The following is a 19,954-nucleotide window of genomic DNA, read 5'->3' as shown; positions in this document are numbered from 1 at the left end:
AAAACTAGTGCTCAAGAGGTAACCACCACGAGGACAAGTCCATCAAGAGGCCTCCCACATCTCTTACTAGAGTGCGACTGCTTTGACTCTGTGGTCCTATGGCATTTATTTTAACTTGTTTTGTGAAAAGAATAGAAAGATACAAACAGTGAAACATAAGTCTCCCTATCCCCCCTACTTCTCAGTACCCCACTGGCCCTCCCCAGAGAACTTCTGTCACCGTGTCTGCGTCTTCCTTCAGAAATAGTTTACGCATCTGGAAGGTAAGACAGACATAAAACCCGGAGCGCTCTGTGCTGCTCTCACAACACTGCTGGCATCAGACCTAGAATGTGTGTGCATCGCCATTGTTCCTGATAGGCTGGGGACTTTTCTTTTCAAATCTGCATCACCAACATGACTTTAAACAGTACCACAGATACGTAAGATAGATATAGATAGATGAACAGTACAATAGATACAAAAGAAAAGAAGTTTATTGAACTGAGTCATCATTAAGCCATCTTTAACAATATTAACTGGATTGGAGTTGGTTGCAACTGTATCTTTGGATATGTTTTTTCTACATCAAATGGGATCAGTTTCTTCTCTACAGCAATAATATTTATGCCTCTGTTAGCTTACTACTCTCCCTCTAAGTTAGGTTTGCCTGCTGGATCGAATAGGCTTCCACGGTGGAACCAGTGGTAAAGAAACTGCCTGCCAAAGCAGGAGACATAAGAGATGCAGGTTCTATCCCTGAGTCAGGAAGATCCTCTGGAGGAGGGCATGGCAACCCACTCCAGCATTCTTGCCTAGAGAATCCCATGGAGAGAGGAGCCTGGTGGGCTACAAACAGTCCATGGGGTCACAAAGAGTTGGACACAACTGAAGTGGCTTAGCATGCACGCAGGCATTGGACCGAATACATGGGTATAATTATGGAATAAATACTTTACCCTGGACATTCATATTCGATTCCTTCATATGCTGAATTTTCTCAATCAGTTTCCACATCTTTAAGAGGTACATGCTGACAATAAGTCAAGAAACAGGATATTGAGGAAACACACGTGGTTATTTTGACATCTTAACATCCATAGAAATGATTGTTTATATGTTGCCATATAAGGCAATTAAAACCCAAAAGACCAAAACATTTTAAAAACTCATGCATATGAAGAAATACCAAGTGAATAAGGTTAATTGGCTACAACTTTGCTGTTCCTTCCATTTCATGATATAAAATTTTTACCTTCTTGGTACCAACACAACGCATAATCTAATGCTCCCAAAATCCCACTGTTAACCCAGGACATGAACAACTCACGTGCAGTTTGGCGCCTTTGGATAAAACTTGAGGTTGAATTTAAAGATAATCAGATTAGGGTGTTACGTGGGAACAGTGCGGCTTGATACCAGGAAGGGGAATGTGTTACCTAATGCCACTTTGCTGGAGTCAAGCAGATGGCGTCAGTACCATTTTCTATTTCTGACTTGGCATTCATAGTACTAAGTTAAACAGCCTGTAAAGAAAAATAAGACATGGAACCTGCCTTCAGATTTAACAGCCCATCAGAGAAATAAATATGATGTCAACAGCTATGTGATAAAAAGACTGTCACTGTATCACGTACACGTGTGTGCTAAGTCGTCTCAATTGTGTCCAACTCTTTGTGACCCTGTGGACTGTAGTCTGCCAGGGTCCTCTGTCCAAGGGATTCTCCTGGCAAGAACAGCGGAGTGGGTTGCCATGCCTTCCTCTAGGGGATCTTCCTGACCCAGGGATCGAACCCACGTCCCTTACATCTACTGCATTGGCAAGTGGGTTCTTTACCACTGGTGCCACCTGGGAAGCCCAGCAAAGGACAGAGTCATGAAATGCAAGAAGGAAGAAGCTTTCTAGAAGATATAAATGGTAACAATAACAACAACATCAAAGTCAAGTGAGGCAAGATTACAAACAGTGTAAGAACTAAGAAAGTGTCAGTTACAACTGACAAGTTTAGAGACCCCTGGGGACAGCAGCAGGGGAAATTCCAGTCAAGTATGAGAACAAAATTCGCACTTTAATAGGCTTAACTACAGGCAACGCGCTACGTCATTCCAGTCTATCCGACTCTGTGACCCACGGACGGCAGCCTGCCAGGCTTCTCTGCCCATGGGATTCTCTTGTGATTCTCCAGGCAAGACCACTGGAGTGGGTTGCTGTGCCCTCCTCCAGGGGATCTTCCTGACCCAGGGATCAAACCCACGTCTCCTGCGGCTCCTGTACTGCATGTGGATTCTTTACCGCTGAGCCACTGGGGAAGCCCAGTTAGCGACAACACCGGAAGACAATGTGTAAAGAATCCTAAAACTGTTTCCCAGTAAAGAAAAGGCTAAAATAGTGTGGTCACTACAAATTATGGGCAGAAAAAGATTGTTTTGTTTTTTGACTGCACCACATGGCATGCGGGATCTTTGTTCCCCGCCCAGGGACTGAACCTGTACCCCCTGCACTGGCAGTGTGGAGTCTTGTCCACTGAACCCCCAGGGAAGTTCAGAAAAGGCCTCTTTCGCTTCCACTCTCTTCATAGGTGGGAGAGGCTTGACTTCTACAGGCTGAAAGGAGTATTCAGTGGACAAGGCAACGTTGAAGTCAGGGACTGCTGGATGATACAAAGTTCTTTATCAGATGAGAGCACATAAAATCAAGAAGATGGTATCCTGAGCATCTTAACTGCAAGTTGCTTCCTGAGGGAAATGTTCACTGTTGTTAAAGTCTAAGTGGGCAGTGGGAGAGGATGAACCACTTTTGCAACTGTTGAAATAGTTCAAAGGATGCAATGTTCTACTGTTAATATAAAGTACACAGAGAAAGGCATCACAGAGAGGATGACGGAAGGTGGACGTATATACCTGTGGTTGACCTCTATACAGGGTAGACGGTGATCAGGGAGGGAGACATTGTCCCCGGGGACCAGGCAGCCCTCATGGCCTGTAACAGGGCACCACCAAAGTTCAGACCGGGGCTGCTCAGATTACAGGTTGCTAAGTCGCTTCAGTCGTGTCCGACTCTGTGCAACCCCATAGACGGCAGCCCACCAGGCTCCCCCGTCCCTGGGATTCTCCAGGCAAGAATACTGGAGTGGGTTGCCATTTCCTTCTCCAGTGCATGAAAGGGAAAAGTGAAAGTGAAGTCGCTCAGTCGTGTCCGACTCTTAGTGACCCCATGGACTGTAGCCTACCAGGCTTCTCCGTCCATGGGATTTTCCAGGCAAGAGTACTGGAGTGGGGTGCCATTGCCTAAATCCCAATTTTTTTCTCTTCAGGTTTGTCATGAGTCACAGTGAAAGTCTGGACACTTAGGTCTTTGGGGAAAGATTCAGATTTTAAATTGTGCATTGGAAAGATGACTGACTAAAGCAAAGCATCCTCTCATTCCAGCCCAGGCCCAGGACACTGGGACATCTCTGATAACTGACCTAGAACCTCAGGCAAGAAGATCTTTATAATAAGCAGATGTGTGGATATACAGTACAGACAGGTAGATGGGTTCATATGTTTATACACACACATACATGTATGCAAACACAAACACTTGCTGAATTTAGTTAATGAACATGTGTATTAATTTGATTATTTCTATTTTCCAGTGTGCATATACATTTCTAATAGTAATTACAAGTATTTTTACATATATTACACTCCAAGGACATGTACTATTAAATTACAAACATAAATTACTTGGTACATAGTATGTGTTCAATAAATGTCATTCCCTTACATTATACACCTGTCTTTTGTCACTCTCTCTGAGCATATAATGCCATATTCTGTGTCTTTTGAATTAACTAAGTTATCTTCTCAGCTATACAGTATGACTCTAGAGGGCTTTATTCTCTGTATCTTTATTTCTTGTCTTTACTTTCTCACCACCATGTTTAGAGTGCCTTGTTGGAAATAAGAGAAGGCTTACTGGATAAATGGAGAGATATTATTAATTTTTGCCCCTAGAGAAGTTTTAATCAACATGAGACAAAGGAACAGATCTCTACCATAGACTATCATCTGTGTTGACTCTTTCATGGAAGGCAGACCGTGAGTTTCTTGAGCCCTTGTTTTACACAGATGCATTGCTTTTTTAAAGCCTATAGCGCACAGTACTGTGCTTAGAAGACTTATTGGATGTTTACTGAGTGACTGAATAAATGACCCTCTAAGCTGACCAAACAGAAAATGGAGTTGCATTTCTTCTGTCCTCCGCTGCTGCTGCTGCTGTGTCGCTTTAGTCGTGTCTGACTCTGTGCGACCCCATAGACAGCAGCCCACCAGGCTCCCCATCCCTGGGATTTTCCAGGCAAGAACACTGGAGTGGGTTGCCATTTCCTTCTCCAATGCATGAAAGTGAAAAGTGAAAGTGAAGTCGCTCAGTTGTGTCCGACTCCTAGTGACCTCATGGACTGCAGCCTACCAGGCTCCTCCGTCCACGGGATTTTCCAGGCAAGAGGACTGGAGTGGGGTGCCATTGCCTTATCCCTTCTATCCTCTAAGTTGATCTTAAATGAGACCTTTATTCTGACTAACTCTTTAGAGACTGAAAGCCATGGAGAAATCTAAGATAAAAATTGTGAAAATAAGAATAATTAATTATTCTTCAGTTTGTTTGCTCATTGCACGATGGCCAAGGTAAAGGAAAGAAATTGGAAAGTAAGAAGAAAGTTTCAACCAAAGAATATTCAGAATGACAGAATTTTAAAGATGCTGGATTATGTAGCTTAAGTCTGATTTTTTTTTCAGAGGAAAAGTTTAGGCTATATTAATTGTTCTAAGTAAGAGTCTGCAGACTTCCAGATGCTTATTAAAACAGAGTGTGAAAATACAATCACCGTGTCACTAACTTGATTCTGTGCGTTGGTACCCTTCCGCTGAGAGCCGGAGGCAAGCACAGAAGCTTTATTAATGTTGAAATGAGCCTGGCCACAGGCTAAGATTATTGAAATCTAGCAGAAGCGACATTCTAACCCTAGACACAGAAACACAGACACTTCTCCCAGACCAGTCTGCACTCCTCCCCTTCACATCACTCTTTCGCAAGTGAAAGAGGGAGAGAAAGATGGAATATGGACAGAAGCTTTGTAAGCATGGGTGATGCCACTGAAATCAGAGTCACTCACAGGAAGAAAAGAAATATGCTGATGAGAAAGGTTTGATTTACATTTTTGTTTAGAACAGAAAGAAAGATTTGAACATTTTCCTCCAGTACTGATTTCAGAATTCAGAGATACCTTAGCAATTAAAACATAGAAAAAGTGATCTACTTACCCATTCTGTATGGCAGCTGTGGGATCATAGGTCAGGGCCATGCCAGCCTGTATAATGGGAGGAAGAAGGGAGAAAATGGATCTTAATGTTTTTATGTAATGTCCAAAGCATTCAGTACACACACCGACTTTTTATCTTTACATTCCATGATTTAAGTTTACTTATTCCTTTATATTTCTCCCCCCTTGCTGCCGAAACTAGTATTTTTACTACCTGAACATCAGAATCTACCATTGAGTTAGGGAATTTATATTATATATCCAGACAAACCAAAGAACAATGCATTTTGGATGGTCTCCATCTCTACTTCATATGCCATGCACTGTCTAATCTGGTATCCTTATAATTTCTCATTCTTTTCAGAAACACCTATTGTGTACCTCCCAGCACGGAAAAAAATGGTAAGAATGGATCCTGGGGTAAGAGTTAAAATAAATGCTACTTAAACTGCATTCGACCTTTTAGAAGAAAGTGTTAAGAAATATTTATTTTAAAATAGATTGCATGCCTCAGGGTATGCAGGCAATGAATCACAGAGTGCTGTCCAACAGCTTGCTGGTACCTGTCCCACTCAAGAGTGTAGAAAGGGAAGGTCATTTGCATGTGATGGAAACTCTTGGCCTTGTGGCTAACAAGGAGGTAGTTTTGTTTTGTTTCCAAGGTAACACCGCCACTGAAAAACTACAATTTTGTAACTGACAGTCACTACCGAAAGGACTATAAATTTGATGATCGCTGACTGACATCTACATTTCCCCTTCATGCACACCATCACATCTCATCACCGCAAGTGAAGTGAAAGTCACTCAGTCAGGTCTGACTCTTTGTGACCCCAAGGACTACACAGTCCATGGAACTCTCCAGGCCAGAATACTGGAGTGGGTAGCCTTTCCCTTCTCCACAAGGACTCTATGAATAGGCAGAAGAAATATTTTCTCCATTTGATGGATGCAGACATGGAAGCCTGGAGGGGTCAAGGGACTTGTTCAAGGTCACAGGTTTGGAGGCAGAATCAGATTCCAACCCAACTCTCTGCTGGGGGTGCCCTTCCCTGCTGTGACGCTGACTAGGATTTTGCACGAGCCCCAGAGATCATCTCACTGTGGCCATGTGGACCCACCACTGTCTGTCTTCCAGGACTGTCAGCCTAGTTACTGCTTGTGGGCTGAGACAGATAAGATGAGACTGAGGGCTGACTAGGCTGGACATGTGTTTTTTTTTTTTCCTTTTTTGAAACTTAAAAGTAAGTTAGTCCAACATCGATCGCCTGGCTTGATGAAAGTGAAAGTCGCTCAGTTGTGCCTGACTCTTGGTGACCCCATGGACTACACAGTCCATGGAATTCTCCAGGCCACAATACTGGAGTGGGTAGCCGTTTCCTTCTCCAGAGGATCTTCCCAACCCAGGAATTAAACCAGGGTCTCCTGCATTGCAGGTGGATTCTTTACCAGCTGAGCTACCAGGGAAGCTGGCTTGATAATGCACTATTGTTATATAAGATGCAATCATAGGGTGAGATGGGGTGTTGGGTAAACAGGACCTCCTGTTCATTTCTTTCAAAATTTCTTGTGAATATGTAATTGTTTCAAAATAATAAGTACGAAAAAAATAAACTAGCTTTGAGGACTTTTGTAGAGGACTAGGAAAACCATAAAAACTTAAAAGAAAAAAGAGCTTTTGTGTTTGACTTTCTTTTCTAGAGCAGTTGAAAGTGGTTTTCCTATTCAGCTCATTGAATTCCTAAGATTTAACACATAACCAAAATGAAAATTCTCAGGCTTTCTAAGATGGAGCCTAAAGTCCAGGACGGCCTGCTACATTGAGCTTAGATGCATTGTTTTCCCTGAATAATAATTTAAAACTTATTATTAAGATTGGTATGAGGAACAAAAATGTAGAACCATCTATAAATGGAATTGGCATAGAGGAAGCATACATAATTGAAACGAAGTTTGCAAACAAAGCTGAGACCGAGACGCACTGGGAACACAGGATTACTGATAACTCTGGCTAAAGAAATACAATCTGATAGTGTGACAAGCTGAAGCCCAGGAAATGAGACGAGAATAAAGAGTAGATATGAAGACAGATTTCTCCTACCTTGGGAGAAGCAAAGATACTGATGTCAAAGCATGTAGATTCTAAATCTAAATTATCCCCTTGATGGACCTCCACCATGTGATGGGTGGGAGGCTGGCCCGAAGCTGAAGACCCCCCAGAAGCGACCTGTCCAGGCTAGACTCCATGGTTCTGGGTCCTCAAGATCATCCGTCTGAGTTGAAATTTCCTGCTTAGAAACCTTAAGCTTCTCTTCTGTAACTTATCCAAGATGTCACACAAAAGACAGAAGGAAAAAAAAAACAGGCTGTGTACTCAGTCAAGATAGTGTTAGTTAATAGGAGATTTAGATGATCACTGTATTTTCAGACCTAATTGTTTAAATCCTAGGAAACTTGCAGGTAGCCAAGTTTACTACTTTTTCTTGGACTGTAGTGCTCAAAGACCAATGCTCCCCAGGCTTCCTTGACTTGTAAATTGTCATCAATATTCTCTTTTTATGCCAAGTATGTTTGTTTTGGCAATGTTAAGTAAGGATTTTTTTTCTTTCACATTTGACTTGAATTTCTCATGGATTATAGTTAACCAATCAGGTCTAGCGAAGAATATGGTAATTATCACAAAAATTCTATTCCTTTGTTGGATAGTATTTGATAATCAGAAAGTTTATATTGGCCTTCTCCTTCATCTTCAATCCCCATTCATCTTCTAGAATATGGAAAGAATGAAATAGAAAGCCATATGATTTAGTGGAAAGGATACATGTTTTGCATCTGGGTTCAAGTCTTAGCTCTGTTGCTTTCTGGAACTGGGACCTTGGGCAAGTTATTTCATTTATTTGAGCCTCAGTTTCCTTAACTGTTATATGGTATGGTAACACCTATGTCATACGACTGTTGTCAAATGTGAAAGACATTACATTTGTGAAGTGCCTTGCACAGTGCCTAGACACAAGACGCACATGTCAATATTATTATAACACAAAGCGACACGTGGTAAGCGCCCTGTGAGAGGATGGATGAAGTGTGGAGTGCTCCCGGAAGGCCCCTGCAGGAGGTACAGTTGAGTGGAACCTTGAAGATGGTGAGGATTTCCATAGACGGAGAGAAGAGGTGGAGGCCAGCTCAGGCAGGAGAATTATCACGGAAAAAGTCTTGTGAATAAAAAGGGCAAGGCAGGTAGTCCACTTGGAGTAGAACACTGGTGAGAACACTCAAAAGTAAGATTTGGAAGGAAAGGAGGAAGGTCTTGATTGCTTGGCTCCTGTTGGTTAATCACTGATCATTTTTCAGGTAGAAAAATGATACAAAGAGGGCCTGGGAGACGTCCCCGGGGGTCCAGTGGTGAAGAACCCACCTTGGAACGCAGGGGGCACAGGCTCAACCCCTGGTTCGGGAAACTAAGACCCCACATGCTGTGGAGCAACTAAGCCCTCAAGCCCCAACTACGGAGCCTGCTCGACAGTGAGGATTCACATACTATACACAACTAATAGCTGATGCTGTCAAATACATAAATAACTGTTGCTCAAAATGAGAGACTGGACAACAAGAAATAGCACGAAGCCCCTGAAAACAGAGGAAAAATCCCGAGTGATGGGTGACTAGGGTAACACCGGGGACAGGGAGGTGAGAGAAACTAAGGCACAGGTGAACCCGAGTTTCATACACTTCATAATTTTGTCTGGGGTCAGTCCTGCCTCTGAGGACCTTTGGCAAGAGGACACAACCAGAGATCAGCATTTGGAACACTGGGTTACAAGGCAAGACACGGGTTAAACACAGGGGTGTTTGAGCAGAACCCGCTGGCTGAATATCACAGCACGATAACTAACGCAGGGCTGCACCTGGTTTTCCTTTCATGTGTAACAGATTGTTGAGCTATAATTCTAACATGGTCTTAATGCAGATTTTGCATTCCATTTCCTTTGTTCCTTCGCACAAGGTAAAAAAGAAAATCGATTTTGCTGCTCTGTCTAGCCACCTTTATACTGAACTAGAACCATGAAATTGTCATTATGTAATTACCAAATTTTATGGCATGTTTACAAACTCCAGAGCCACAAAACAGGTAAAATAGCTTGGAACAAAATGAAAATGTCACACACACCACATAAGTAGAAAAGTGATGTTTAATTCTGTCATTCTCTTTTGAAAAGGATTTTTATTAAATTCACAGATATTTTCCATATATTAAGTTCACATTATTTGTGGATTAAAGCATTTATGGTTTACTTCAAAAAGAAAGGGAGCTTTTTTGGGAGGGTCATTTTCCAGGAGCAGCTGAGTTTTGGCTTAGTATTTCAGTCATAATGGGGTTATTTCTAGTCTTTCCAGGCAGAGTCTGTAAGAACTAAATAGAAACTTTAAAATATAGTTTACAGGAATCAAGTAGATGTCAATGAAAAAAAATGTTGCCTGCCATATCAGTAAACAAAGATGTCGCAACCATCAAACCATCACATTACAGCTGTCCTGGTGAGTCCTGTGGGAACTCAGGTTGAAACGGCATGCCCATCATCAAACCATCAGCCACTGCAGCCACCCACAAATGTACACCTTGAGGAGATTTGGGATAAGAAAGCACAGAACACTGGCCATAGACAGCTGAGGTGCATATCAAAGGGGTGATTTCAATAAGCCCTGAATTTTTCATCTTCCCATACAGAGGAAGGGGGCTTCCACAGTGGCTCAGCAGTAAAGAATCTGCCTGCAATGTAGGAGACGCAGGAGACACCGGTTCGAGTCCTGGGTCAGAAAGATCCCCTGGAGGAGGGTATGGCAACCCACTTCAGTATTCTTGCTGGGAAAAGTCCCATGGACAGAAGAGCCGGCGGGCTACAGTCTATGGGGTCACAAAGAGTTGGACACAACTGAAGCGTGGCATGGCATGCCACATCTAGAGGGAAGCACTAAATTCCTTACGTTGAGCTACCTTGTTTTTCTTAATTAAAAGTAATCTTTTGATGTTCTGACTATCTGATCTTTGTTGCAAAAATCTCTGTATATCCTGGCTCCTCCCCTACCTCTTTGGAAGCAGTCTCTTAGAATGATCTGAGATGCTGTGTCCCAGGCTTAAGTCCTCAGTTTTGTCCAGTGAATAACACATAATTTTCAACTTTTAGGTTCTACATTTTGCTTGGTCAACAAAGGAGACCAAAATTATTTTCCAATAAACACAGTGGATACATTGAGACATGTCAGTTTGACTTAGGAGCTAGATATTTGATATTCATAACTTTAAATGAAGAGGTAATAATTATGGAAATACTGCTTAAAATGTACTCACTAGGGAAGTAGTAGGGAAGTAACTGGATTAGTTACAAATGAATAATCACAAAAAATCTCCAATCTTCTAAGATCAGATTTAAGGCAACCTGTAATAAACAGGTAGTAAGTGTCATCATATATTTTAGTTCCTATTGTGTACTGGATTAGCACAAGGTAAGCTCAGAAAGCCAATGAAGAAAAGGATAACTTGGTTTTCTGGGTATCATTTTTAAAGAGTTTAATTTTTGCAACTAATTTAAACCCTATTTGCAACTGTTAGCTGGTTATCGTAAGAATTCAATAAATGAAATAAAATAACTTAAAAATTATATTTGTTGCTTAGTCGCTAAGTCGTGTCTGACTCTTGCGACCCCATAGACTGTAGTCCACCAGGCTCCTCTGTCCATTCAATTTCCCAGCAAGAATACTGGAGTGGGTTGCCATGCCCTCCTCCAGGGGATCTTCCCAACCCAGGGATGGAACCCAGGTCTCCTACATTGGTAGGCGGTTTCTTTACAGCAGAGGGTTCCCTGGTGGTTCACTGATAAAGAATCCTTCTGCTGAGGCAGAGGTGTGAGTTCAGTCCCTGGGTTGGAAAGATCTCCTGGAGAATCCCATGGCCAGAGGAGCCTGGTGGGCTACAGTCTATGGAGTTGCAATGAGTTAGGTATGACTTAGGGATTAAACAACAGCAACAATAAGGGATGTGAAAAGGACTTAAATTATAATGCATTATAAATGTTTAGGTATGGTTACTGTAGTGAAACCTTTGTAGTATCAGTTCAGTTCAGTCGCTCAGTTGTGTCTGACTCTTTGCGACCCCATGGGCTGCAGCATGCCAGGCCTCCCTGTCCATCACCAAATCCCAGAGTTTACTCAAACTCATGTCCACTGAGTCACTGATGCCATCCAACCATCTCATCCTCTGTCGTCCCCTTCTCCTCCTGCCTTCAATCTTTCCCAGCATCAGGGTCTTTTCCAATGAGTCAGTTTTTCGCATCAGGTGGCCAAAGTATTGGAGGTTCAGCTTCAGCATCAGTCCTTCCAATGAACACTCAGGACTGATCTCCTTTAGGATGGACTGGTTGGATCTCCTTGTAGTCCAAGGGACTCTCAAGAGTCTTCTCCAACACCACAGTTCAAAAGCATCAATTCTTTGGTGCTCAGCTTTGTTTATAGTCCAACTCTCACATCCATACATGGCTACTGGGAAAACCATCGCTTTGACTAGATGGACCTTTGTTGGCAAAGTAATGTCTCTGTAGTATAACTTTGTTATATTTATATTTTACCAGCTTGAGAATGGCAGGAGGTCAAGAATAAAGGCTGAAACTACAAGGTTAATGGTACAGTGACTCTAGTGGTGGAAGTTAGTAAAAATTTATAAATCCAAAGCACAAACTGACTGAGAAGTTGAAGGTGTCATATGTGATCCCTGAAGTGTGGATATCCACGCCATTCAGAGCAATCAATAAAAATCACCAGAAGACCACAAAATGATCAATACCCAGTCAAGCTTTTGGCCAAAGAAAGGGTTTTTCACCTTCTTCAGTTAAGAGAGGCACTAATCCTAGGAAATAATATGCTCAGGGCAAAACTGAGGTCAAGGGCTCTTGCTGAATGGGGATGTAAGAGCATGACCTCCTGGCTTTCAGAAGAGGCAAGTGGTGGGCTTTACCGGGAACAGTTCTGCCATAGATACATGGCCACTGAGTGGTCTGTGTCTCCTGCGAGAGGGGTCAACCGTGTAAGGCAGGTATCTGCTCTCACCTGCTGAAGGGATGCTCCCTGGGCTGCGAGCAGCCAGTCCCTCTTCTAAAGAGAAACGTGTGGATGTGTGAGTCTCTCAGTCAAGTCTGACTCTTTGCGACCCATGGACAGCAGCCCGCCAGGCTCCTCTGTCCACGGGTTTGCCAGGCAAAAATACTGGAGTCGGTAGCAATTCCCTTCTCTAGGGGATCTTCTGAAACCAGGGATCGAACCCTGGTTTCCCACTCTGAAGGCAGATTCTTTATTGTCTGAGTCACCAGGAAAGTCCCTCTAAAGAGAAGGTGAGGAACAAATGAGATGGGAGACAGGAAAACGCCCAAACCTACAGAAGGGAGCCAATACTGCACGGCCCTGGATGGGACAGAAATCCTAGATAACTGTCGTGTAAGAGAGGCCAGCCAACCTGTGAACTGGCTCACAATACACTCTCTAATCTTCATAATTCCTGAGCCCTCAAAGCACTGTGAGCCTCTCCCCTAATTTCCTTCTGATCACTCAGAGCGCTTTTTCTTCTTTGGTGTTACTCGCTATTGCCTTTGAGACGTCAGCGCTCAGGACTAGGGCTTCCCTCCTTCTCTCTCCTTCTGTGTCATGATGACATTCACCTTCTGATCCCAACTACTGTTTATCAGTGAAGCCCATATCTTCGCCTCAAAATCAAGTATCCAAACTGAGTTCCAGGCAATCATTGCCAAGATTAATTAGTAAGTGCATGGATTGTCAGTATCTTCTAAAGTTATCATTTCTTATTTGGGTGTTTACTGCTATCTTTTCATAAAAAGATATGGAGAAGGCAATGGCAACCCACTCCAGTACTCTTGCCTGGAAAATTCCATGGACGGAGGAGCCTGGTAGGAGCCTGCAGTCCCGGGGGTCGCTAAGAGTCGGACACGACTGAGCGACTTTACTTACTTTTCATAAAAAATATTCTCTTCAGCCTCTGCTTCCATCTTCCTCTCAGTCCACCAGCCATAACATTGTGCTATGAAATCTGTTCTTACAATGGGCAGATCCCACCTTCCTGTGCGATTCCAGACCCCACCCTTCACCAACTCAGACAGACACTCACCCTGTCCTGGAGTGTGACCTCTGGGCCTTTGTGGCTTCAGGTGTTAGCTGGAAACTCTGTGTAGCACTGAGGGAATATGGAACTTCCCTTCTCCAGCCTCAGACAGAATGTCATGGCCTCTAAAAGCCATTTGCCTCCATGAAGCATTAACGCCTGCCTTTGTTCTGCGCCCACGACGCAGGACAGGAGTGAACATGTCCACACGCGCCGCTTGTGTGCCTCTCCTAAACGGGCTCCTGGCTGATTTCATCTTCTTATCTCCTCTTCCCAAGCCAGTTATTGGGACATAGCAGACTCATCAAATGTTTGTTCAATGAATTGGTGAATGAACATATGACTTGAAAATTTTGAATTTGGACTTCATTTAAGCTTATATCTGGGTCTTGCTCTTTTTTCTTCTTTCGCTGTGCCACACCACATGCAGGCTCTTGTTTCCCCACCAGGGACTGAACCTGTGCCCTCTGCGGCAGAAGTGCAGACCTCCAACCACTAAGATGCCAGGGAAGTCCCAAACCTGTATCTGAAAATGGAACTGGGGTATTTTGAATTTTTATTTTACCAGTAAGATCTCCTTAAAAAAAATTCAAGTGAACTCAACAGAACTGCTGAAGACAGCATCTCAGCCCTTGATTGCTTAGCAGAGATAGGAAGAAGCAAAGTGATTACTGGGGTCACTGAGAGAGCCTCCTGATGCAACAGGGTAGCTAGTGCACCTGAACCATAATATCAGCAGGAATCCAAGAGGGACTGGAGGCTCATCCCTATCCAGGTGCCTGACCCTGAAACCAGAGAGTACGAGACTGTTAAAAGTCATCTTGAAATCTCCAGAGGCGTGTCAGGAATCAATTAAATGAAATGCAGGCGATGTATCACTTATAAAAAAAAATAGCAAAAATATGCAGAGACTAGAGAAGATCTGCCTTCTCGTGTCCGGGAAAAGACCATCAAGGGGAGTTATGCTGCTGCTTATAATATTTCTTCTTTCCAGCTTCTGCTATAACATTCATATCAGACAGAGATGTTGTCCCCTATCCAGCAATAGAAAAGGACAAGATAAAAAAGATGCAGACAGAATTAAGACTGGAAGGCTGCAAAAATCTATGACTGCACACACACACAAAAGCATTGTTCAAAGGGAAGCAGAATAAAAGCTATCATAGCATTATGTGCGTGGGTGCACCCTAAGTCACTTCTGTCATTTCTGACTCTTTGCGACCCCATGGATTATAGCCTGCCAGACTCCCCTGTCCATGGGATTCTCCAGGCAAGAATACTGGCGAGGGTTGCCATGCTCCTCCAGGGGACCTTCCTGACCCAGGGATCGAACCTGCGTGTCTAATGTCTCCTGCACCGGCAGGCAGATATTCTGCCTCTAGCGCTGCCTGCAGGGTATCATGTAGCTAAGGGTCTCTGAGTCGGGGAAAAGAGAACAAGTTCCAGTCTGAGTTTGTCATTAAAACCAAAGTTAAAAGAAGCCGTGATTGATAATCAGAAAGAGACAAGAGAACATTGCCATATTTTATGTCGGTGCTTCTGTTTTCACCTGAGTCTAAATGACTGATCTTTGTAGATTCCAAGACATAGTTTTGCTTTACTTTTCAACGTCTGTGAAATCGAGGCTAACAGGATACTTGATGGCATTTGAGAGTATGGCAAATTTCTCCTCTTTTTTAGTGGTATTTAAAATAGTATTTTTTCTTTAATTGATTGTCGTTTTAGAGTCAGTGTTGCAGTGTACATACTATAAAACCCCACACAGGTAAATCAGGTAAAAAATATAAGATGTTGAGGTTGCTTCCAGGGCGAGCCCGTGCAGCTAGACAGGTGAAAGTCTCGGTTATCTAGCTAAATGATCTGTACCCTTTCAGATCCAAGATACATTTTGATGTCACATGGAAGCTTACATATTGATAGGGGACTTCCCTGGTGGTCCAGTGGTTAAGAATCTGCTTGCCAAAGCATCGGACATGGGTTCGATCCCTGGTCTGGGAAGACTCCACATGCTGCAGGGCAACCAAGCCCATGCTTCACAACTACTGAGCCCACAAGCCCTAAAGCCCATGTCTGCAACAAGAGAAGCCGCAGTAATTAGAAGCCCATGTACTGCAACTAGAGAGTAGATTCTGTTCTCCACACTAGACAAAGCCTGCACAGCAATGAAGGCCCAGCACAGCCAAAAGTAAGATAAATAAATTTAAAAAAAATTGATGGGAACCACTCTGCATCTTGTGACAGGTGGGCTGCCAGGACAGTGCCAACCATTCAAGAAGTCCCCCAATTGACTGGTACCCCACATAGCTGCCCTGTTCCATGGGGACTGCATCAAGGGTCCACAGGAGACATGGTGATCAATCATCAGCCTTTCTCCTTGTAAATGCTTGATATAATCTTAGCCTTGAGCCCCTCCTTATTCCCCCACACCACCTCCCCAAGAATACAAGTGAGTTTTTCTAGCCTCTTGCTTGGGAGTAGAGAGAAGGCAGAGGACTAGAGCTCATCATCAATCGTATTTTATCCAAACTTACACTGACTTTATTTTTCTGGGCTCCAAAATCAGTGCAGATGGTGATTGCAGCCATGAAATTAAAAGATGCTTACTCCTTGGAAGGAAAGTTATGACCAATCAAGATGGCATATTAAAAAGCAGAGACATTACTTTGCCAACAAAGGTCTGTCTAGTCCAGTCTATGGTTTTTCCAGTGGTCATGTATGGATGTGAGAGTTGGACTATGAAGAAAGCTGAGTGCCGAAGAATTGATGCTTTTGAACTGTGGTGTTGGAGAAGACTCTTGAGAGCCTCTTGGACTGCAAGGAGATCCAACCAGTCCATCCTAAAGGAGATCAGCCCTGGGTGTTCATTGGAAGGACTGATGTTGAAGCTGAAACTCCAATACTTTGGCCACCTGATGCGAAGAGCTGACTCATTGGAAAAGACCCTGATGCTGGGAAACATTGAGGGCAGGAGAAGAAGGGGACGACAGAGGATGAGATGGGTTGATGGCATCACCGACTCGATGGACATCGGTTTGGGTGGACTCCAGGTGTTGGTGATGGATAGGGAGGCCTGGCGTGCTGCAGTCCATGGGGTCACAAAGAGTCGGACATGACTGAGCGACTGAACTGACCTGAACACTATTACAGGAATTTACACGATTTGCCTTTTACTTTTAGTGATCATAGGTTAGTAAATATTAGACCTGGCAGCTTTAAAATAAGGACACTTAACTAAGAAATCTTTCATGCTGAGTGACCGAGAATTCAAGTTTGTATGCCAATGGGAAGAATTCTTTTGAGATTAGAAGGGTCGTTCACCTTGAGTCTGCTCTCCAAATTGCAGGCAAAACAGATGAAATGGAAAAAACCACATCTGGTGGGCTGGTTATCACATTTAATTCCAAGTGCTGTCATGTCTCCTAACAGACAATTTCTCTTTTCAAGATCATACATGTTAAAATTCTCTTCACTTTAAAGTTAAAAGGACTATTTGCAGAACATAGGTATGTTGATAGATACATCTTAACTATTCCCCCAAGGTCTCATTAGAGAAAAGAATTGGACAGGAAACTGTCATGCACTGTGATATAGCCAATGGAAACAGTAGTGAATTATATAGATGATGTTTCTACTTTCATAGAATACAGCTGAATAGAACCTGAATTTGCGTGCAATTATTACTAAGTTTTTCAAATAATTCTTTAGATATACTATTTCATAGATAACTGTACTTCAGTTTCTCTTCAACGTATTACTTCTAGTAGCTCAGTGGGGCAGGACTTTAATTCAATATCTCTGAAACAAACTTTCTGATGTTCAGTATTGCAAAATAAAATTGCAGTCAATATGGCTTCAAAGCTAACAGAAATGGTGAACTCCTGGGCCTGTTGTCAGGTTCTTCTTATACTTAACACATCACTGATCAGGGAATTTTTGAAGAAAGTAACACCCGTGGCCAATGATGTTATATAAGTAAATACTGAAACATCTCTGGTCAATAACATTCAGGTAACAAAAGATGCATTAATACATCTCTGATCAATAGTGAGTTAATATGAAGGACTCGTGATTAATCAGATAGTTCCTAAGCAGGACACACTGGTCATAAAATATCCAACTAAAGGCCAGGTGGCCATGTATGTGAGTTCTGCCTTGTCTTCCTCATTGCTAGGAAGGTCTCCAAGCATGTGCTTTACAGTAACATCGGTGATACCTAGTGACAACCAAATGCTTTCAAGAAACTCAACAAAATGTTCTGTTGTGAGGGCTCCCTATGAACGGTGACTAGAAGGATTGCCTCTTTTCTCCAGATTTGATGGAGCGTGTTTGCTGTTACTTCCACAGACATCTATGTGCCCTTCAGCACCAACACCTGCCCATATGAATGTGACTGAGCTCGGTTCCTACAGAACAACACACCCTTCTTATCACATGCAAACAGGTGAGCAGACAATAATGATACAAATGATAGTAGAAATAATTCAGTGTATCAGATTTTTCTTGCTAAGGAAGATAGCAAGAATATGAATCTCTACATTGGGTCAAATGTTTAAGGATCTTTATGAAATAATTCCAAGTCTACTAGTCACTCATAGACTCAATAAATTAATGAACATAGGATCGGAAATCTCCCCAATTTCCTTAGAAAGTTTTATACATATTTGTTGAATAGAGTAAGAACTAATGTCTTTAAATCCATAAAAACTGATGATAGACTGTAACACAACTCTTCAAATAAAGACAGTTGACTCATACACTGGTAGCAGTTAATTTTCATATGCAAGCAAATTGCTTTTCATATGAATGGGAGAGACAAAAACTTAACCAAGAGACTGGATCCCACTTAACAACAGTGAACATAAAACAAGATAGAATGGATTCTTGTTATTTGAAGTAATTATATTCCATGAAGTCACCATGAACACTGAATTAGTGAATACTGAGTCACTGCTCTTAGAGGAAATATAGGGTCAGGTCTGGTCACAGCATTTTCACCAACTAATCAATAAAAAACCTTGTTTTATATCTGCCTAAAGACACCATATTTAATATACATTGTTTATTCATTAACATTGAGCTCATGGGCAACAGCACTCTAAGTAATGCCTCAATGAAGCCTATCCTCATTTTTCCATATTTTCTCCATTAGGCATATTATAGATTTCTTTCACTTAGAAACACCAGACAGCACTTCAAAACTACAATTTAGGGCCACTTTAAAAATTGAAAACACCAATAAAAAGCATGAACAAGCAAAAACATAGCCCTAGCCTAAAGAGAATTTACCTCAACTTAATAAAGGACATACACAACAAACGTACAGCTCATGCTCAATGGTGAAAAGCTGAAAGTATTTCCTCTAAGATCAGGAACAAGACAAGGATGTCCACTCTCACCACTTTTATTCAACATAGTTTTGGAAGTCCTAGCTATGGCAACTAGCGAAAAAAAGAAAGGGAATCCAAACTGAAAAAGAAGTTAAACTATTACTGTTTGCAGATGACATAATACTATACACAGAAGATCCTGAAGACACTACCAGAAAACTACTATAGCTCATCACTGAGTTTGATAAAGTTGCAGGTTACAAAATGAACACACAGAGATCTGCTGCATTTCTATATACTAACAATGAAAGATCAGAAAAAGAAATTCAAGGAACAGTTCCACTTACCATCACATCAAAAACAATAAAATATCTCTGAAGAAACCTACCAAAGGAGACAAAAACTCGTACTGCGAAAACTGTAAGACACTGAAGAAAGAAATCAAAGAAGACAGAAACAGATGAAAAGATATACCATGTTCGTGCACTGGAAGAATCGATATTGTCAAAATGACTATACTACCCAATGCAAAGTACAGATTCAATACAATCTCTATCAAATTACTAATGGCATGTTTTTTATAGAACTAAAACAAGAACCTTAAAATTTGCATGGAGACACAGAAACCCCCAAATGGCCAAAGCAATCTTGAAAAAGAAAGGCAGGGCTGGAGCAATCAGGCTCCTTGACTTCAAACTAAACCACAAAGCTACAGCCATCAAAAAAGGATTATGCTTGAACACAGATTGAAATACAGATCAATGAAATAGGATAGAAACCCAGAAATAAACCCATGCATCTACCATCAATGAAATTACGACAAACCAGGCGAGACTACACAATGTTGGGAAGACAGTCTCTTCAACAAATGGTGCTGGAAATACTGGACAGCTCCATTAAAAAATGAAATTAGATCATTCTTTAATACCATATACAAAAATAAGCTCAAAATGGATTAAAGACCTAAATGTGAGATTGAACACTACAAAAATCTTAGAGGAAAACAGAGGTAGAACACCCTCTGACATAAATTGCAGCAGTATCTTCCTTGACCCATCTGCCAGAATAACGGAAGCAAAACCAAAAATAAACAAATGGGAGCACTGAAACATGTATGTTACTGTATGTGAAATAGATCACCAGTCCAAGTTCGATGCATGAAACAGGGCACTCAAAGATGG

General features: G+C 42.1%; 1 protein-coding gene across 15 annotated transcripts in view; it reads right to left on the bottom strand.

Annotated features, from left to right (window-relative positions):
- Positions 1-19,954, bottom strand: part of RBMS3 (RNA binding motif single stranded interacting protein 3) — a 1,621,798-nt gene that overhangs the window by 142,090 nt on the left and 1,459,754 nt on the right. For 14 of the 15 annotated variants that reach the window (XM_081526995.1, XM_081526994.1, XM_081526997.1 and 11 more), the window contains one exon: positions 5,287-5,333. In XM_081526995.1, the coding sequence (XP_081383121.1) occupies positions 5,287-5,333 (47 nt within the window). Of the gene's footprint in view, positions 1-5,286; positions 5,334-9,014; positions 9,054-19,954 lie in introns of all 15 variants that reach the window. The other variant, XM_081527008.1, reaches the window with a different exon arrangement.

The sequence above is a fragment of the Giraffa tippelskirchi genome, chromosome 9 (assembly GCF_054371585.1).
Source record: "Giraffa tippelskirchi isolate mGirTip1 chromosome 9, T2T-mGirTip1v1.2.pri, whole genome shotgun sequence".
Lineage (NCBI taxonomy): Eukaryota > Metazoa > Chordata > Mammalia > Artiodactyla > Giraffidae > Giraffa > Giraffa tippelskirchi.
This window is presented reverse-complemented; position numbering and strand designations above follow the sequence as displayed.